At 42.7% G+C, this 22,725-nt stretch overlaps 1 protein-coding gene across 1 annotated transcript in view; it reads right to left on the bottom strand.

Moving 5' to 3' along the window:
* The window catches only part of PIK3C2B (phosphatidylinositol-4-phosphate 3-kinase catalytic subunit type 2 beta), a 343,678-nt gene that overhangs the window by 154,056 nt on the left and 166,897 nt on the right, over positions 1 to 22,725 (bottom strand). The window contains exon 11 of the mRNA XM_089669402.1: positions 20,696 to 20,804. Within this exon, the coding sequence (XP_089525528.1) occupies positions 20,696 to 20,804 (109 nt within the window). The remainder of the gene's footprint in view (positions 1 to 20,695; positions 20,805 to 22,725) is intronic.

Below are 22,725 nucleotides of genomic sequence, written 5' to 3' on the forward strand. Positions count from 1 at the left end.
TTTATTGACATGGCAAGAAGAAAGCCATTGCTGAAAGAAAGCCATAAGAAGCTTGTCTGCAGTTTGTAAGAAGCCATGTGGGGGACACAGCAAACATGTAGAAGAAGGTGCTCTGGTCAGATGACACCAAAATTGAATTTTTTGGCCTAAAAGCAAAACGCTATGTGTAGCAGAAAACTAACCCTGCATATCACCCTGAACACACCATCCCCACCGTGAAACATGGTGGTGGAAACATCATGTTGTGGGGATGCTTTTCTTCAGCAGGGATAGGGAAGCTGGTCAGAGTTGATGGAAAGATGGATGGAGCCAAATACAGGGTGATCTTAGAAGAAAACCTGTTAGAGTCTGCAAAAGACTTGAGACTAGGGCGGAGGTTCACCTTCCACCAAGACAACGACCCTAAGTATACAGCCAGAGCTACAATGGAATGGTTTAAATCAAAGCATATTAATGTGTTAGAATGGTCCAGGCAAAGTCCAGACCTACATCCAATTGAGAATCTGTGGAAAGTTGAAAATTGCTGTTCACAGATGCTCTTCATCCAATCTGACAGAGCTTGAGCTATTTTTCAAAGAAGAATGGGCATAAATTTTACTCTCTAGATGTGCAAAGCTGGTAGAGAAATACCAAAAAGATCTGTAGCTGCAATTGCAGCGAAAGGTAGTTCTACAAAGTACTGACTCAGGGGGGCTGAATACAAATACACGCCACACTTTTCAGATATTTGTGAAAAAATTTGAAAACCATTTATAATTTTCCTTCCACTTCACAATTATGTACCACTTTGTGTTGGCCTATCACACAAAATCCCAATAAAATACATTAACGTTTTTGGTTGTAACATGACAAAATGTGAAAAATTTCAAGGGTCATGAATACTTTTTCAAGGCACTGTAAATACCGTTGTTTTTAAGTAAGTGATCACAAAAACCTCTGTTTTCAGCTGCATAAGGGGCTTGGAGAGGTGGGTCAGCTAGAAATAGGAAAGCAGGGGGATGGCAGGATCACCAGGTATTTCACACAAAAGAAGGAAAACAAAAAGTACAGGATACTGATTAACACAAGTACATGGTACAACATACACATATCAGGAATATGAAATGTTGGGATAACATACACTTTAAATTAGAGGCATGATGAGTGAAGTTTTTCACACACACTTACTGCAAATTAGACCACAAAACACATTCTTCTACTATCTTCAAGTATAATGACACTGCCCATGAGAATTTTTCAACGTTTGAACTGATTATGTAACGCACATTGTATTTTGTGTATCACGAAAAACTACCAACACTGTATTAAAAATTGTGTACTGTAATACTTTCCTGTGTATGAGTGGTCAGAGAATTTAGTAGTTTAGTGTAGATTTACCTATATCACTGCCTGTTCCTATAAGCCAAGCATGCCTAGCCTACTGGCACATGGCTGCACCCATAACACAATGCACTGGCAAGGCAGTACAGTAGGCTGAACAAAGGGTGAACAAAAGAGTTCCTGTGGATCCTGGAGTACAGTCATCCACAGGGGATGGCTGGGACTGGTGACACTGTAAACAGAGCAGGGTCAGTACAGGCAGCAAGCATAGACGACACTAAATTGATGCGGCATTGATCAGAACAGTGTTGCTGGTTGCACGTTCTCTAGTGACACTGAATGATGTAGTTCGTGATCAAGAATATTGTTCCTGGTTAAACTTGTCTAGTGACATGGTCATATGTGACTGTGAACAGGAACATAGTTGCTGGCTGCAATGATTCTGGTGACACTGTACTGATATGGTGGTGATCAGGGACATTACTGCTGGTTGCAGTGGCTCTTGTGACACTGGCACGGGTCTGGTTAGTGATTAGGGACACGGTTGCAGGCCGCACTGGTCTGGTGGCACTGAGACTCACATAACTCCCACCCTCAGACAGCCATTCCGCTTTTTATATTCAATGGCTGGATATCAAGTGGTTAAACTGCTAGAGATATAATACATAAAATAAATCCAGACTTTCATCTGAACCAGAAGAAAGTAGGTTATTGACATAAATCCAATTAAGTTCTCTTTTGCATAGTTCTCAGTCCTCTTTTATTGGCTCAATGACTTCAATGACCTTAAGTCATTCAGGGTTGGCACTATGGAGATCATAGAAATGTCCAGGCACAGAGTGGTTAATAACTTTAGGAGCAGGTTTCTTTTTGGTAACCAAATCACTCGGGTTTGATGGTCCTCCCTACATCCCCAATATAACCGGCCACATGGGTAAAAGAGCCCATTTATGACAAATTGAGTGCTACAGTTCACAAATTGCCTTTGCATTTGAGTTTGGTTCCTTTTCATTATGTTTTCCAGTTAGTGCTGGTGATCCTGGCAAGTTTCTTGGAGAAATGCCACTTCAACAGAGAAACATGTACAAAGGTTGATCTCTATAGATTCTCATAAACAAACGTATGACATTATCATATCTTCTGAACATTACAATGCAGTTTCACTGTATGGGCAAGGTGGGAGAGAAACAGGAAGGACAAGTAATTTACTAAAGTCTGGGTGTTTGTCTTGATGGTATGAACACAAATTGACAAATACTGTACATGTGAGAAGGAAACATCAGAAGTTCTCTCTATTTTCTCCTGTCGGTTTTCAAAATGGCTATAAGTACAAGAATCCAATGCGTGTGTAGCAGCACTAGACTCATAGATGGTCTGGGATCATACAAAACATTATGGAACAAGTTATCCTTCTGTGGGATCTTGTACCCAGTAAAGGTGTGATGTGGGTTGGTCCTTTTAGGGTTCTAGCCTGCACAGTCTCTAAAAGCCACAGGAAAGGTGCTCCGCAGACAATTTTTAAATAGGGTTAGAGGCTCAACCAGTATAAAGGTTTGTCACAACTGAGGGTAAATTTAAAGAATAAGTTCATCTTTTGATAAAAAATAATTTAAAAAATGGCGGAAACACATTACCATAGTTCTTTAAAAGGAGGTCCCTCAGCAGCATGGTCAATCAAACGTAAGAACCGAAGGACGGAACTGAAAAATGTAATCAAAACCCAGGTTCAACTAGAGTTCCTCCCTGGAAGGAGCCAAGAAAAGCAAGTCATCTAGATATGAGATCACCATGACTGACTGGAGTCTTAGTGGATCAGTGCTTCATCCAGAATCTTAGTGAATATTCTTGGGGCTGATCAAAACCCAAAGTGAAGAGCTCTGAAAATGATAGGTCTTCTTCCCAATTCGAATTGCTAGTCGCAGGAACGTATGAGAACTTTCCCTTCTAGAAATATGTAGATGGGCATCCTTTAAGTCCATAGTGGACATAAAGAAGTCTTTCCAAAGGAGGTTCCTTATTGAATAAATGGACTCCTTCTGAAACATTTTGTACCATATGGATGCGTTCAGAGGCCTGAGGTGAAGGATTAACCGGTACTTTCCTGATGGTTTCTTTATCACAAAAACATGCAAGCAGAAACCCTTTCCTTGCTCTTGAAGGGGTACTAGAAATAGTATGTTTTGATCCACCAGTTCTCCCATGAGTAGGGACAATGCCCGTGCCTTTGCCGTGTTCCTTGGCAAGTTTGTAACTTGATATCTTGCTGGCGGCCTTCTGTGAAACTCTGGGGCATAACATTCCTTTATAATACTCAGGACGGGCATGGCATGGTGTGAGGACATCTGGGCTCTGAGCTCCAGCGACCCTGGGCAGATTCCTCTACACAGCAACAGTCTCCAGCCTCTCTACTCCTCCCACGTTATGCCTTCCAAACGCCGCACTTCTTCCCACTCTCCTGGAGGCGGTGGACTGTGGGCGGGCAGGCTCCAGGTGTTTTTTCCCCCACACCCAGCCAGCTCCAGAGATGCAGCCAAGATGGCGCCCAAACGTGAGGCATCACATTACTCCTCTTCTGCTCACAGTGGCGGCTCTCCTGTACCATCACAGATACTGTGCCCTGGTCCCTCTTTTCCCTCCCGTTCAGTGGACAGGTCTTCCCCTATAGCGGAGCTTGACACTGTGGAGGCTGACTGGGATAGCAGGGAACATATCAGAGCTCTCCCTACTAAGGCAAATATTCAACAACTCATTGCAGCTGTGGAGCTCTCTTGCAAGCAGGCTATAGAGGGGATCAGGGGGGACACTGTGGCCCTGGGGAATAGAGTGGATTGCTCTGGAGACTAATCATGAAGAAATTCTGCAGACTATTACTACTTTGCAGAAGACTGCTATACGCCATGACATTTAACTCTTTATTAGACCAATTGGATGACCATGAGAATAGGGACCAGAAGCAAAATATCCGTATTTGTGGTCTTCCCGAGGCAACTCGCACACCTGACCTGTTGCCTACTGTGCAAGGACTGTGCGCCTGAAACGACTGAATTAGACAGGGTACATAGAGCCCTCTTGCCTGTTCCTCAAGATGCGGATAAACAATGGGACATAATTGGCTAACTGCACAGATATTCTGTGAAGGAAGTGATCATGAAAGCTGCTTGCAACCTGCCACATATCAATTTTGATACTGCCAGCATAGCTCTTTTCCCAGATTTAACCAGGAGGACTCTCATGCAAAGGTGTACTGGTCGCCCCCTGCTAGATGCCCTGCGTGCAGTCAATGTGCCTTACCGGAGGGGTTTCCCTTTTCGCCTGACAGCTTCCCGGAATGGCAAGAGCGTAACCCTGTGTACCAAGGATGACTTTTCGCACTTCCTGGACACTGGAACTTCCACCAACTGATTTCCCGAAGTGGAGATTGCATAGTTCCATTCCGCTTACGCAACATCCGGATCGCTGGCAATAAGCATCTTCTAGTTCCTGTAGGAGAAACCGTACAGGCCGCAGGGGCCTAGACTATACCTCTTCTCCCCCAGCCTGACTCTTCCTCACCTGCATTTGTTGCTCTGTTAATTGAGGTTGTACTCAAGTGCATTTCTCCGTTTGGTTGCTCACTGCATTTCCTTGATTTTCTGGTATGGTAATTACTTGGTAGCCTATATGGGAATTGCATTAGTTGACTTTATAAATGCACTGGTCTTCTAATGCTGCACTTCGTTTTATAGCAGCTGGTTATGGTATCCATCCTTATTTGCATTGCTGCGATTTTCACTGCTAGGTCTGGCATTTTTTTGCTGGCTGATCGCTAAAAAGAGTAGAAATTGTATCTACTGGTTTGCCATATACATTTGCAATAAGGATATACTTAAACCAGATGTGTACCTTTATTTAAACCCATGGCCCGTCTGCGAAACGGGATGCTACATGATGTGTCTATGTTGGGACTATGATCCGTATTTGTATGTACGCTGCTATACCTTACTTTTTATAATGAAAATATTTTTGGAAAAAAAGAAGAAAAAAAAAAAAGTGGAAAATTTGAAAAAGTTTTACTTTTGACTGCTGGTGATTGTAGTTTTTTTATTTTCTTCTTTGGGTCTTGCTAAAAGCTTTTACTTTTTTAAATCCCTTTTTAAATAACATTTTTTTCTTCCTTTCCTTGTCTTCCTTCAGTCTGCTAATTAAAGGGAGAGGTTAACTGGTCACAGGTGATAAAGGTCCTATATAAAACTTGCTGTAGAGCTCACTCTGAGCGTGCCTGTATTTTGCTTGCTGGACCTTTGACCAAGTGGACATTTGATAAGTGAAGTTAAAAAACCGGAGTTGGAAACAGGAGATTATAACAGGAGTCTACTAACCTGTAAGTGACAACTGATATTTCCTGTTAATGTTGTAACTGGGATATGAGTGCTAGTAGGGTTGAAAGTTTTGTGCAGTGCACAGTATGCTGCATGTATGCAGCAATGGAGCAACAGCTCCAGGATGGATACCGCTGAGACAGATGTGAGCGGGTTGCCCTTCTGGAAACTCGCATAAGAGATCTGGAGGAACAAGTTGCAACACTGGGCAGAACTGACAACCTTGAAAGTGGTCTTCTGCTCTCTGAGCAGGCAGCTAATGGGATTGATGCAGAGGGCTAATCAGGATTATCAGGTAGGAAGATGGGTTACTGTAACGAGAGGGAGTGGTAGGGGCTCACAGAAAATGCAGGCTTGCCCTGGGTTTGAGCACCCAAACAGATTTGCCAAGTTGGGTGAAGATGTGGGGTGGCAAGCTCAGGTGTGGCAGCCCTGGATGTCACTGCTATCCCTAACAGCCGGGAGGGCAAACCATCTGGGAGGGGTGGTGAGGGTAGTGCAAGAAGTCCTAGACAGCTGGTGGTAGTAGGGGATTCTATAAAGAGAAGGACTGATAGAATAATTTGTTGCCAGGATCGCATGGTGGACCGGGTTGATAAATTACTGGGAGGGGCTGGGCATGACCCAGTTGTCTTGGTTTATGTTGGAACCAATGACAGAATACACGGAAGGTGGAGGCTCCTTAAGAATCAATTAAAAGAACTAGGCTGCAAGTTGAAGGGAAGGACCTCCAAGGTGATATTCTCTGAAATATTACCTGTACCATGTGCAACTCAGGAAAGACAGGGAAAGATTAGAGAACTCAATGCATGGCTGAATACCTAGTGTAAGAGGGAAAGATTTGGGTTTCTAGAGCACTGGGCTGACTTTTCATTGGAGTGCAACCTATATGCTAGAGATGGTCTGCACCTAAATGGAAGGGGGTCTGCTGTGCTAGGGGAGAGATTTATGGGCAGGCTGGAGGAGTATTTAAACTAGGATCGAAGGGGGAGGGAGAATTAGATTATAACGGGGTAGACAGATCAGACAGGGGTCAGTACTTATTGGTGGGGAAAGATGGGGGAAGGCTATGGCAGATGAGAAGAAGGTTCCCATGTTACAAACAACCAGTGGAATTGGTACCATTTGTATGAAAATAAAAAATATGCAAAATACGTCCGAACAAGGTGTCAATTAATTAAAGTGTTCGTTCACCAATGCCAGAAGTCTGCCAAGCAAAATAGGCAAGTTGGAAGCTTTGGTGCATGAAGAGAACTATGATTTAATTGGTATTGCTGAATTTTGGCTTCATTCTTCGCATGACTGGGCCATTAATATTCCTGGCTATGTTCTCTTTCGGAGAGACAGAATAAATAGGAAAGGTGGTGGTGTCTGTCTCTATGTGAAAAGTGATCTCAGAGCGAGTGTGAAAGAGGACCTAGTTGATGGAGAGTGTGATGAGGCGGAAGTACTATGGGTGGAACTGCACATGGGGTACATACTACAAAGGTAATCATTGGAGTTTGCTATAGGCCTGCCAGTGTTGAGGAGGTGAAAGCTCCTTGCACAGATCAAAAGGGCTGCAAGGGCTGGGACAGTAATAATTATGGGGGATTTTAACTACCCAGAAATTGACTGGAGTAATGATACTGCAGGAACAGTTAAAGGGCAAACATTTTTAAACCTACTACAGGACAATTTTATGGCACAGTTCAAAGAAGCCCATACCAGGAATGATGCTCTGCTGGACCTGGTAATCTCAAACCATGCGGAGCTTATTACGAATGTCCATATAAAAACATCTGCGTAGCAGTGACCATAACATGATTTCATTTATTGTTAGCTGTAAACAGCGAGCACATACAGGAAAAATAAAACCGCTCAATTTCAAGAGAGCTAATTTTCCAAGACTGAGAGCTGCTCTCCAAGACTTAGACTGAGAGGGAATATTGGCATCGATAACACAACACAGAAATGGGAGTTCTTCAAAAAGACTATGTGAACACACTGCAAAATATATTCCCATGGGCAACAAGTTTAAAAGGCTAAAAATCAAACCTATGTGGCTTACGGCCAAAGTTAAAAAAGCTATCGATAATAAGAAAAGAGCTTTTATTAAATATAAAAATGAAGGAACGCTATCATCGTTTAAACATTACAAAGAACATAACAGAATATGTAAAAAGAAAAAGGAAATAAAGGCTGCAAAAATTGAAAACGAACGACAGATTGCAAAAGATGGCAGGACCAACCCCAAAAAAATCTTCAAATATATTAATAGTAAAAAAGGTCCGGTCCGAGCATGTAGGCCCTTTACAAAATAATCTAGAGTGGGTAACTGGGGACAAAGAGAAGGCAAATTTATTTAATACCTTCTTCAGCTCTGTGTATACAAAGGAGCATGGGGGAGATCTTGTCCATTAACCACTTGAGCTCCTGAGGATTTACCCCCCCTTAATGACCAGGCCTCTTTTTGCTACTTGGCGCTGCACTAATTCAACTGATAACTGCGCGGTCATGCAATGCTGCACCCAAACAAAATTTACGTCCTTTTTTTCACACAAATAGAGCTTTCTTTCGGTGGTATTTGATCATCTGTGCGCTTTTTATTTGTCATGCTATAAACAAAAAAAGGCCAAAAATTTTGCAGAAAAACAATATTTTTTTATTTTCAGCTATAAAAAATATATAGTAAACTCAAAGTTGGTTATAAATTCAGGCCAAAATGTATTCTGCTACATGTTTTTGGTAAAAAAAATCCCAATAAGTGTATATTGATTGCTTTTTGTGAAAGTTATAGCGTCTACAAACTATGGTATAAATACTGCAATTTACGCCATTTTTCTGCTATACAGCGTTGCGCTAGTTTAACGGACAATTGCGCGGTCATGCAATATGGTACATAAATGAAATTTACATCCTTTTTTTCCCCACAAATTGAGCTTTCTTTTGGTGGTATTTGATCGCCTGTGCAGTTTTTATTTTTTGCGCTATAAAAAAAAAAGGCTGACAATTTTGAGGAAAAAAAAAAAAATATTTTGGACTTTTTGCTATAAAACATGTCCAGTAAAAAAAAAATGCAAAAATCAAATTTAGTCATAAATTTCTGCCAAAATGTATTCTGCGACATGTCTTTGCTAAAAAAAAAAAACCCCAATACGTGTAAATTAATTGGTTTACGTGAAAGTTATAGCGTTTACAAATGGCGGGAAAGATACTGGGATTTTTAGGGTTTTTTTTATACGGATAATGGCGGCGATCAGCGAATTATGGCGGCGATCAGGGACTTATGGCTGCGACCAGCGACTTATGGCGGGACTGTGGCGGACATTTTGATATTGGGGGGTACTGACTTGGGGTCACTGACATCCCCAAAAACACTAATACAGTGATCAGTGCAAAAAAAAAAAAAACTGACACTGTACTAATGGCAATGGGGAGGAAGGGGTTAACTTTATTTAGCAGGGAAGGGTTATAGGAGTGAGGGGAGTGTTTTACTAGGGGGCGGGGGTGTGTACTGGGCGGGACAAGGCTGATCGAGAAAGAAAAACTGTTCTTTCTCGATCAGCTCATCCTCGAGCTGTCATGGAAGTGACAGACAGCACAGCTACTGCAGCTGTGCTCTCTGTCACTGTTTGCCGCCGATCGCCGGGACATAGCCGCTAAGGAGCGGCTGTGACTCGGCGACTGACATCTGCAGCAGAGAACCACGGGACAAATAGGGTGGCGGCGCGCCTCGCGCGCGCCCCCTATTTGTTTACAAAACACACGTCTTAAAACGTGGTTTTGCCTGTGAGTGCCGCCCTGTCGCCGTATATGTACAGTGGCTGGGCGGCATGCGGTTAATGGGCATGGTATTGACACAGCTCCAGATGATCCACATTGGCTCACAACTGATATGATCCAAAAATATTTAGACCGAATAAAAGGTGAATAAAGCACATGGATTGGATGGCGTACACCCACGGGTCCTTAAAGAATTGAGCTCTGTCATTTCAAAGCCATTGTTTCTAATTTTTAGGGACTCTTTAATGACTGGCATAGTACCACTGGATTGGCGTAAGGCCAATGTAGTGCCAATATTTAAAAAGGGGTCAAAATCTTTACCAAGTAATTATAGATCTGTTAGTTTAACTTCTATAGATGGGAAGATATTGGCGAGTTTAATAAAAGACCACATAGATGAGTTCTTGCTGGAGAAAATATTTTAAGCAACAGACAGCATGGATTCATGAAAGACAGAAATTGTTGAACAAATCTGATTTCGTTTTATGAGGGGGTGAGCAAAACCTTGAACAGAGGGGTGGCGGTGGACGTGGTACACTTGGATTTTGCAAAATCGTTTGACACAGTTTTCCACACATGGCTAATGTGTAAGAACGTCTATGGGTTTGGAAAAATCCATATGTAATTGGATAGAAAACTGGCTAAAAGATCGTATTCAGAGAGTAGTGGTTAATGATTCATACTCTGAATGGTATAGGGTTGTCAGTGGTGTACCCCAAGGTTCAGTGTTGGGACCCTTACGTTTTAACAATATAGGGTCTGAGATTAAAAATCCCATTTCAGTCTTTGCAGATGACACCAAGCCGTGCAGTGGAATAATGCCCTTACAGGATGTCTTCAACTTACAAGCCAACCTCAATGCACTGTTTAATTGGGCAACTATGTGGAAAATGAGGTTTAATGTTGATAAATGTAAGGTTATGCACTTGGGGGCTAAGAATATGCATGCATCATACATACTAGGGGGAGTACAACTGGGAGAATCAATGGTGGAGAAGGATCTGGGGGTTCTGGTAGATCACAAGCTTAATAATGGCATGCAATGTCAAGCTGCGGTTTCTAAAGAGAGCAAAATCCTCTCTTGTATTAAAAGAGGTATAGACGAGAGAGAGATCATTTTACCCCTGTACAAATCATTGGTAATATCTCATCTGGAATATGCAGTTCAGTTTTGGGCACCAATTTACAAAAATAACATTGGGGAACTAGAGAAAGTACAGAGAAGGGCAACTAAACGGATACAAGGCATGGAGGAGATCAGCTATGAGGAAAGATTAGAGGAACTGAATGTATACTCTCTTGAGAAGAGGAGATTAAGGGGGAATATGATCAATATGTATAAATACATCATTGGTTCATATAGTGAACTCGGTGTAAAGCTATTCACCCTGAAATCATCACAGAGAACAAGGGGCACTCTTTACGTCTGGAGGAAAAGAAATGTAATCTCCAAACACGGAAAGGTTTCTTTACAGTGAGAGCTGTGAAAATGTGGAATAGACTCCCTCAAGATTTGGTTCTGGCTAGCTCAGTGGATTGTTTCAAAAAAAGGCCTGGATTGTTTCTTAGATACACACAATATAACTGGATACTAATATTTATAGGTAAAGTTGATCCAGAGAATGTCTGATTGCCTCTTGGGGGATCAGGAAGGATTTTTTTTCCCAGCAGGAGCAAATTGGATCATACTTTGTTGGGTTGTTTTCCCTTCCTCTGGATCAACTGTGGGCATAGGATTATAACTTTTTTTTTTCTATGGTTGAATTGGATAGACTTCTGTCTTTTTTCAGCCAGACTAACTATGTAACTATGTATATTGTTCTATTTTACTGGATTTGCACAGGGGTTGCTAAATGGTGTTTTTGCTATGTCCCTGGTCATTTCTTCCACATTAGGCCGGTCCTCTGGTGGAGGACTTCCATTCTGTGATTTTGCAGTGCGGGTGACTCCCTCGACAAGAGGTTTCTTTCCTCTCTCCAGAGGATTCATCCCTTTAGGTGGTCCGCTTTTGCCCCTGCGGACCTTATTGTTTTTCTTTTAGTTTTTTCTATTGGTTTTGTATCCGGGAGATTGAAGGGGTACAAACTCAACTGTTTGCTACTGCTTACTGAATGTGTTTTGTTCTGAACATCTGGAGGAATAGCAATACTATACATAATTGGCTGTGCATCCCTTTTTATGCTGTTACCATGGCTAGCAAATTGACCATATTGTCCTATAACGTTAGGGGGCTTTGTTCCCCACAGAAGAGGGATTGCCTTTGGTAGGAACTGCGTCACCTGCCCCCAGCTATTCTATTTTTGCAGAAGACGCACTTCACCGCCATCTCTACTCCCCGCAAGCCTCTTGCGACTTTTGACCAATGGTATCATAGTATATTCCCTATTGCAAAGGCCAGGGGGGTCTCGATAGCTATATGGAAGTCCTGTCCCTTTTCTCTTCTGTCTCAGCAAACTGACCCAGAGGGCCGTTTCCTATTTCTTAAAGGTTCAATACATGGTAATAAATATACCTTTGCAGCGATTTATACCCCGAATTCCCGCACTGTCAATTTCATTTCTACTATCCTTAAAAAACTTATGGATTTTAGGGAGGGCGTGGTGCTTCTGGGGGGGGGGGGATTTTACTATTGCCCTGGACCCTTGTCTGGACACGTCCTCTGGTAAAACATATCTATCCTACCGTGCGCTGAAACATGTTAAAATACTTTTGCATACTCTTCACTTGGTGGACATCTGGCGGGTGACGCATACCAGGGATAAAGACTTCAGCTATTACTCGAAGATGCATGATTCTTATTTGCATCTAGATCTCCTTTTTGTTGACCAGTTTTATCTGCGTAATGTGGTATCTTCTTCAATCGGTTCCATAACAATTTCCGACCGTTCTCCAATGATGTTGTCCAGCTGCTTACCAGATTGAAAGGGTGTGGAGACTTAATGAGAACCTGCTTGATCACCCAGCTGTTTTTGAAGCGGTCTCTTGCTCCTTACAATTTTATTTTGAAACTAAATCCTCTGGAGATATGTCCACATAGGTGGTTTGGGAAGGTCACAAAGCAGTGATCAGGGGTGAACAGATAGCCCATGGTTCTCAGATTAAAAAAAGAAACAGAGAGATTACGGAATTGTTGGATAAAATTCATGCCCTAGAAATTAAACATAAAAACACACTTTGATCCTTCGGACGCTCAGGCACTGGTAACTGTATGGTGCGTAAAGTTACTAGTGCCTGAGAGTCCGAAGGATCAATAGAGAGTGTGGTGCACACCCTCTCAGTGCTTGGACCATAGAGCTAGAGACAAACGTAGATTCTATGCCCACCATTTCTATGAACAACAAATGTGGTCGGCTCCTGGCTAGACAATTAAGAAAACAGCAGGCCTTACGTCATGCACACGGTTTGACAACACAGTCTGGACGGGTGGAAGACACTCATGCTATCACTGGACTATTTCAACAGTTTTATGCCCCTCTTTACAACCTCCATACCAACTCCCCTGCTGTGGATGAGGTGTCCCAGACTACGACTGTGCAGGCTTACATACAGGACTCTGCTTTCCCTGCTTTCTCCCCCCCCCCATATTCTTGAGGAACTAGAACGCCCGATATCCGCTGAGGAATTGGGCAAGGGTGTTGCTACCCTTTGCCTTGGGCAAAAGCCCTGGTCCTGGCGGTTTTACTAATCAATATAAGAAATTCTTCTCTATCCTTGCCGGCCTACTTTGTAGTTATCTTAACTCCATGACCACTACTAACCCTCTACCTCCAAAGGCTCTTCTGGCCCATATCACCATATTGCCAAAACCGGGCAAGGACCCTCAATATTGTACCAACTATAGGCCAATTTCTTTATTGAATTCCGAGACTAAACTGGTGACCAAAATTTTGGTGGTTCGCCTACAGGACCCTGTTGTGGAACTAGTTCACTCGGATCAGACTTGTTTTATGGTGGGCTGTGAAGCTAGAGACAATACAATTTGGGCCTTACATATTTACACTGGGCCCAGCATAGTCCTGCCTGTGCACCTTGCGTGATACTTTCAATGGACACCAAGAATGCTTTTGATCGCGTGAACTGGGCTTATATGACAGAGGTGCTGTGAGGCCTAGGCGATCGGAGGATGGGCTGGATTTTAGCTTTATATCAGGAACCTAAAGCTCGTGTGAAGGTGAATGGTACACACTCTGCCCGCTTTGATATCCATAATGGGACCAGGCAAGGCTGTCCATTGTCCCTTTTGTAGTTCCAAATAATCCAGACATTGCCGGTATTAGTATTGGGTCCACAGAACACAAGATGTCAGCCTATGCCAATGACCTTCTTTTTTTTATTTGTCAAAACCCCATATCTCTGTCCCGGTACTTATGACGGAACTTCAACAATTTGGTGTTTTATCCAACTTTAACATAAATTATAAGTTCTCCCCATCCATGTCCTACTGTTGCAACAGTCTTTCCCCTTCATTTGGAGGAGGGGCTATTTATCGTATTTGGGGACTCAGATTTCTCCCGACCTTAAGCTTTTATATGACCTTAACTACGCCAAATTGCTGAGTGGCATATTAAAGGACTTACAGCCATGGCGAATCTACCCTTTGACCTGGTTTGGTAGGGTTTGGTAGGGTGAATGTCTTAAAAACCTTGATCCTGCCATGGATTCTATATTTTTTATATACTATACCTATTACCTTGCCCCACACCTTCTTTAACCTCCCTAGTGGTCTGAATATGTCCATATTTCTGTGCTCAAAGCAGTACATTTTTTTGCATGGAAATACGTATTTTTTTTATTGTAGGCCTGTAATTTTTAGGAATAACTCACTGAAATCTGCCCGAACAAGAGTCTAGTAAACATCCCGGGTATGTTAAAATTTAAAACCCGCAATCATAAATTATAATTTAATGCTTTACTATGTTATTTTAGTGAATGTCACTTTTTGCCATTTTCAAAATTCCCGCCAGTTTCATCCCCGTACGTCCCAAAGCTCGCAGGGGACGGAACCCAGATGACAGATGCCGGCATCCGCCGGAGGACATTACAGGGGACACTGCAGGAGGGACATCGCAGGAGCGCAGGACAAGGTAAGTGATCCCGGAGCAGCGCCGCATGGTAAGTCCGCGTGTAGCTCGGGGATACCACTTGTGGTACTGAAACTTTACCCCGAGCTACACTCGGTAATACCGCCAGGGAGGTTAAGTGACTTAGTAGAGCATTTCTGACTTATCTGGCATGATAAGCACCCCAGATTGGCATATGATTTATTACGTAGACATAAGATGGACGGTGGGGTAGGGCTCCCGGATGTGACCTTATGTTATAGAGCTATGGCTCTGGCACACATTTTAAACTGGCAGCATGATGTCCCGAATAAACCATGGGTCTCAGAGAAATCGATGGTGTGGAGGAATCTAGCGGGGGGCCCTCGGATCCCGACAGCTTTCAGAGGACTTTCTTACTGGACGTCACCCCTGACTCAAACCACGTCTGGGATTGAATGAATGGGTCCGGACTATATGCTAATTGGGTTCTTTCGCCCCTCAGGGTACCCCCCTACCTATCCATGTCTTACAATCTACGTATGGGACTTTCCCACTGGCGGACTGGAGGCACCGTCAACTAACTAGTTTCTTAAAGTGGAGTTCCAACCTTTTTTTTATGATCCATGCCACACAATGCCCTGCAATGACCTGCAGAACAGTCTGTTATGGGATATTTTTTTTTATCTATTTATTTCCAAATACCTTTTTTTGCTGTAAGTATCCTGCACTTCCAGTCCGGCCGCCTAGGTGATTTTATCATTAGGCTATTCCCTAGGACTCTTGGGATATCGGTATTGGTTTTCCCAGGTGTCTTTGGGAAGCCTAATGCTGAAGTCTCCCGGTATTTCTTGACCGGAAGTGATGTTATCGGGAGGAATGATTGACAGGTTGCCATAACAACGGGGCAGGATCTTCCGCCGCCGCCATTGTTATGGCAACCTTCAAACAACACAGTGTGCCGGGCCGTGTCCTTACAACGCAAGCGCGAGATCAGGAGGTGCATGTTGGGTAGCCAGCTGCACCAAATCCAGAAGAAAGTAGGAGCTTGCTTCAGATGCCCACACTAGTAATGGCCGCTGCCTGCCTGCTGGGATCCTGCTGAGAAATGTCACATTCACAAGTAAGCAAACGACATACACTTAGAACACTGTCCTAATTATATATAGCAACTAAAGAGAATAATGCAGGTGCTTTTTGTAGAAAAGTGCCGAGAAGACTGGAACTCCGCTTTAACTGGGTTAAACCCTAAGAAACGACCTAGACATGCCCTTACGCCATACAAATCAATGTGCGCTAGACTCCCAAACGCTAGACATTATCACAAATATATGAACTAGTGTTGAGTATGCATTCCACGTCGGTTCCGTATTACATGAGGGAATGGGAGAAGGAACTGGGCTTGGAACTTACCCCCCCTCAGGTTCATAGGACTATTGAATTGATGCATAGCTCAGATATTTCCCACTGCCGATGCTCGTTGTTGGAGAGGCTGCGACTAACATGGTATGTTTCTTCACCATTGGTGGAATTGCCTCAAAATTGCAGCCTCCTTGGATCCAGAAACTGACTTTAAGTCACATAGAGAAATCTCCCCTCTGCCTCCTCTTTCATGTGACCTCATCTTCTCTGACGTTGTATAAAAAAAGTGTCACTCCCCATCTTGTGAATGCAGCTAAATCCTTGATTCCTAGATTCTGGAAACACTCTGCATGTCCAACATTTGCTGACTGGAAGAGGGAGGTGGATACAATTATGGAGGCTGAGCGATGGGTGACCTTGGTTGGGAATCAGGGGGGAGACATTTAAAGCCGTTTGGCAGGGATGGATGTACATATGGCATATACAGGTGAAACTCGAAAAATTAGAATATCGTGCAAAAGTTAATTTATTTCAGTAATGCAACTTAAAAGGTGAAACTAATATATGAGATAGACTCATTACATGCAAAGCAAGATAGTTCAAGCCGTGATTTGTCATAACTGTGATGATTATGGCTTACAGCTCATGAAAACCCCAAATCCACAATCTCAGAAACTGAGAATATTGTGAAAAGGTGCAATATTCTAGGCTGAAAGTGTCCCACTCTAATCAGCTAATTAAGCCATAACACCTGCAAAGGGTTCCTGAGCCTTTAAATGGTCTCTCAGTCTGGTTCAGTAGGAATCACAATCATGGGAAAGACTGCTGACCTGACAGTTGTGCAGAAAACCATCACTGACACCCTCCATAAGGAGGGAAAGCCTCAAAAGGTAATTGCAAAAGAAGTTGGATGTTCCCAAAGCACTGTGTCAAAGCACATTAATAGAAAGTTATGTGGAAGGGAAAAGTGTGGAAGAATAAGGTGCACAAGCAGCAGGGATGACCGCAGCCTGGAGAGGATTGTCAGGAAAAGGCCATTCAAAAGTGTTGGGGACTTTCACAAGGAGTGGACTGAGGCTGGACATGGGCTTCAAATGTCGTATTCCTCTTGTCAAGCCGCTCCTGAACAACAAACAACGTCAGAAGCGTCTTACATGGGCTAAAGAAAAACAGACCTGGTCTGTTGCTCAGTGGTCCAAAGTCCTCTTTTCTGATGAGAGCAACTTTTGCATCTCATTTGGAAACCAAGGACCCAGAGTATGGAGGAAGAATGGAGAGGCACACACTGCAAGATGCTTGAAGTCCAGTGTGAAGTTTCCACAGTCTGTGTTGATTTGGGGAGCCATATCATCTGCTGGTGTTGGTCCACTGTGCTTCATTAAGTCCAGGGTCAACGCAGTCGTCTACCAGGAGATTTTGGAGCACTTCATGCTTCCTTCTGCAGACAAGCTTTATGGGGATGCTGACTTCATTTTCCAGCAGGACTTGGCACCTGCCCACACTGCCAAAAGCACCAAAACCTGGTTCAATGACCGTGGGATTACTGTGCTTGATTGGCCACCAAACTTGCCTGACCTGAACCCCATAGAGAATCTATGGGGCATTGCCAAATGAAAGATGAGAGACATGAGACCTAACAATGCAGAAGAGCTGAAGGCCGCTATTGAAGCATCCTGTTCTTCCTTATGCTTATACTTTTCAGAGGTCCGATACTCTATGTGCAATCCTTGTTTTATTGGTTGCATGTAATATTCTAATTTTCTGAGATTGTGGATTTGGGGTTTTCATGAGCTGTAAGCCATAATCATCACAATTATGACAAATCACGGCTTGAACTATCTAACTATCTCTCATATTAGTTTCACCTTTTAAGTTGCATTACTGAAATAAATGAACTTTTGCACGATATTCTAATTTTTCGAGTTTCACCTGTATATGCCATATGTCCTTACTAACAAGTAGACTCAGGGAAAGCAGGACCTCAATCCCATATAAACCTGAAGACAGAGTGCACATCCTGTATGGTCTCAACAAATGAACATCCTGGTGTTTCTTCACGACTCTGCAGAAGAAGCACGCAGAGAAAAAAAAAGAAAAAAAAGGAAATACCACTGGCCTATCCAAAACTACACAAAAAATGCCCAGAACTCCCACCAAGCTGCCAAGTGCCAGTAAGGACTAACAAAGGCTATCCACCACCAAGGGATCCCTATGCTCCAGCCCTATGCTGACCACCTCCACCAAAATGCACAGTAATAGCATGTCCCACAGCCTACCTGTGCACTGCTGGTGCTCGAATCCCCTGGAGTGTCCTGGGAGGCAACCTCCAAGATCCCCCTCCCACCGCTAGTCCCTGTATGCCAGATGCTGGCTGAACAGATATGGCCCAGCCTGGCCCTCCCCTTCCTCCTTGCGCCCGAGACCCAGAACCCTCGGCACATGTGGATGACATTACTCCCATCAGAAGGTGATGCCCAGCGTCACCTGCACTACGGTGTCCAGTGTGGAACCACGGGAGGTAGAGGCATCCTCTCCAGGCACCGGAAGGAGGCAGGAGCGGATCTGCTCCTGCAGTGCTGGACAGTACTCGTGGCCTTGGAAAAAAGAGCAGGTGAGGGAAACACTGCACTTCCTTAGGGCAACAAAAAGGCCACCTGAGACCCGGTCTTCTTGCAGCCATAATCCACTTAGTCCCTCAGGGATGGAGCTCTCCCCGGAAAAATAAGAAAAAAAGTTCCTCAGGCATCATGGCTCCTCTGGACAGAGGAAAAACAAATGACTGGCCAGGCTGCTGAAGGACCTCCTTTTAAAGAACTATGGCAATGTGTTTCATGTTCCGGTGGGAGGAGCTCCATCTCTCAAGGGTTGTCCTGGAAGATGACTAGGGGAAATGTGCATTTATTATTTTTTGTTGCAGGAGCCTGGAAAGCATTGCAACAGCGATCAGCAGAACGCTGGTGCCATGCAGGACTCCTACAGACTTGTTAGTATATCTGCTTGCCTGTACATCCTGTATGAGCAAGCTGATACACTCTGACAGGAAGAAATCAATGAACTACCACAGCGCCCTGGTAGTTCACCAAAACCTATAAGTCGATAGCCGCGAAGGCAGAATACTGTGATTGAGTGACGTGGCTGGGCAGGCAAGGCCTCCCACAGCACCATTTTTTTTAATTTTGACAGAGGGGGAAGATCCCTAGCAGGGAGGACCGGGAGCTGGTCCTTTGATAACATGTTACACCCTGAATATGGATGTAATATGTTATGATAGGTGAACTTATCCTTTAAAGAGTTTATTGAAATTTACAGTTGACAGGTAACCGGTAAAGTGTTTACCTGTGAACGGTAAATTTCAATAAACTCCTTGTATATGCCCTCAAGTGTGCCAAACCTTTATATTGGGTGGACCTCTAAACTCATTTATAAATACAAGGAGAATGCTGTACCTCAGCAGAATCCAAGGAAGGGATTTTATGGCAAGTACAAAATTCCCATTTGGGGGATACAGGATTCTTAAAATTAAAGGACATCCAAAACCAGTCCAATAAAAAGAGTGAGAAGTAAATCAACACAGGCTAATAGACACAACAAACTAACTGTGGGCAACTCAGGGAGCCACCAACAAAACCTTGCTTTCAAAACTGGCATCAAAGGCTGAAACATCCATACAGAAAAATTTTAATGAAAGATCAGGTGGCAACCTTACAGACAAGGAATGGAGAGAAATCTCCTTTTGTAATAGTGATGGATGGCAAAACTATGTTGTCATTATAGTGAAAAAGAGACACCACCTTAAAAGGTTCGGTCCTTAAAACAACCTTTTCCTTGTCAAGAACAAGGAATGTGCTCACCTGACACTTTCTTTATTACAATCTAATACTGTATACAGATTATACAGGTTACATCTAAAATCGTATACTTCCACATTGTATTTCAGTTATTTCTAGCCTACTCCTATTAATCTAAAATATCTTGAAGCTTGCAAAGTTACTCTGTTGAGAATTCCACACATTTACTTCCTTGAATTCTGTGACAAGTATTCACTATGCCTTGTGAGTAGGCACTGCTGTATCACAGATTTCGCAAAGAGCCTGCCTTCTGAGCTACCAAGGTGCTGAGAGGAGGAGCTTCGGGACAGAAAATCCATACAAGAATATTTGCAGGCAACAAGGTACACCTTGATATGTATATGTAGTCCTTAGAAACTGAAAACAAACAACGGAGAATCAGCTGTATGCAGGGGATCCTGGAAGTTTTGGAAAGAGGTGGTCAACAGACAGACAGGAAACACAAAATAAAGACTTTACAAGTAAGCTTGAATTACATTGTGAAAAATAACTAAAAAGCTTAAAAGCTTTCATTGGTTAAGGGTTGACTTAGGCTAATTTTCTAAAAGGGTTAAGAACTGTCACGCAATAAATTGTGTGAGTAATCACTTTTTTATCTAATCATGTAAAAAACAAAATCCTGTTGATGTATTTCATCTAACATGGCTGGATAATTGAAGTGAATAGTAACATTTTCAGTGAAGATTCTCAAAATATTTTGCAAATCAGCATTTATATATTTTATAGTATGTAAGTGTTGGATTCAGTCTGGTTGGAAATGCACAATCACAATATTAGAACCTTCTGTCTGGATCATCAAGTTGCTGGTTAATGCACATTACACCCCTTTTCACCTGAAAGTACAGTTAGGTTACGTCTGTCTAAAGAAGCAGAATAGCACATGATAATATTAACGATAAAATAATAACGATTAACGAAAAATAAATTAAATATTACCTAAATGATTAACTAAATAAGACAACATTAAGACATATATGCATGCAATTAATATTTTTCCATTTACCTGTAGAATTATGCTGTCCGGCTCATTTACATTTGGTGTACTGAAACTAGAACTGCCATGCCTTGAGGCTGGCCAAAGGCCCAGTAATCGGCGATCACAGGTTAAAAACCTTGAAATGAGAAAAGGTAACATTATTCAAGGAGACAGTCACATGAACTAGTGACATTCCCAAAAGTTACTATGTCTGCTATTACTCCAAAAATTAACTGTAAATCTGCCATGGAAAACTAGCATATGATAAAGGAATTAAAAAAAATGTATGTATTTTTAAGTACTGAAAGTATAGCTACATAAAGATTCCGTTAGCATAATAGCTTAATTTTTAAGAACAAACATTCAAACCCAGGCACTTATCCTGCAAATCATTAAGTGCTGGCAAGTATAGGTAGAGAATCCAGAGCATAGTTATAAAGCAGAGCACAAGGACTGAAAGTTGGCCGGCCAACTTTCAGTCCGTGTGTACTCCTCTCTGTTCAACAGAAGCAAGTCTAACGACATCACAAAGGATTTCCCAAAACACGTAACAGCCAACCTGCAAAACAACCAAAACAACCAAATTGACCCTGTCTTAACAGTTTATGATAAAAGCGCAGTGTTTTGTTTGCACACATTTGCAAATATATGCACAAGCCACTGTGCCCACGCCAAGGGACCTTTGTATATACTGTGGTCCTAACAGTGACGCTGGAAAACCATCACTGGATCAGTGCAGTTTGTTATCCTCAAATATACCAACACCTAGTCATTCCAGTGTTGTTTCTGCTCTAATCTGCTGCTTCCCCTGCTGCACATTTGGTCACATGCCACCATACATTTTGTCATCGGGAGACAGCTGTCTCTTCCAGGTTCTTGCACCCAGCCCCTGATGTCAAATCGCAGTAAATGTACTGCATATTGCCCTGAAACATCTGGGATGTATAACATGAGTATCCCAGGAGGCAGCAGACAGCTGGGGGCTATGCCACTGAGAAATATGGAAAGAAAAAGGGACATGGACCTGAAAAAAAAGTGCGTGTGTAATATATGTATATATATATATATATATATATATATATATATATATATATAGTCAGGTCCATAAATATTGGGACATCAACACAATTCTAACATTTTTGGCTCTATACTCCACCACAATGGATTTGAAATGAAACAAACAAGATGTGCAGACTGTCAGCTTTAATTTGAGGGTTTTAACATCCAAATCAGGGGAACGGTGTAGGAAATACAACAGTTTGCATATGTGCCTCCCACTTGTTAAGGGACCAAAAGTAATGGTACAGAATAATAATCATAAATCAAACTTTCACTTTTTAATACTTGTTTGCAAATCCTTTGCAGTCAATTACAGCCTGAAGTCTGGAACGCATAGACATCACCAGACGCTGGGTTTCATCCCTGGTGATGCTCTGCCAGGCCTCTACTGCAACTGTCTTCAGTTCCTGCTTGTTCTTGGGGCATTTTCCCTCCAGTTTTGTCTTCAGCAAGTGAAATGCATGCTCAATCAGATTCAGGTCAGGTGATTGACTTGGCCATTGTATAACATTCCACTTCTTTCCCTTAAAAAACTCTTTGGTTGCTTTTGCAGTATGCTTTGGGTCATTGTCCATCTGCGCTGTGAAGCGGCGCCCAATGAGTTGTGAAGCATTTGGCTGAATATGAGCAGATAATATTGCCCGAAACACTTTAAAATTCATCCTGCTGCTTTTGTCAGCAGTCACATCATCAATAAATACAAGAGAACCAGTTCCATTGGCAGCCATACATGCCCACGTCATGACACTACCACCACCATGCTTCACTGATGAGGTGGTATGCTTAGGATCATGAGCAGTTCCTTTCCTTCTCCATACTCTTCTCTTCCCATCACTCTGGTACAAGTTGATCTTGGTCTCATCTGTCCATAGGATGTTGTTCCAGAACTGTGAAGGCTTTTTTAGATGTTGTTTGGCAAACTCTAATCTGGCCTTCCTGTTTTTGAGGCTCACCAATGATTTACATCTTGTGGTGAACCCTCTGTTTTCCCTCTGGTG

This window comes from Staurois parvus, unplaced genomic scaffold, assembly GCF_062004578.1.
Source record: "Staurois parvus isolate SC_StPar_1 unplaced genomic scaffold, SC_StPar_1.0 ptg000074l, whole genome shotgun sequence".
Taxonomy (NCBI): domain Eukaryota; kingdom Metazoa; phylum Chordata; class Amphibia; order Anura; family Ranidae; genus Staurois; species Staurois parvus.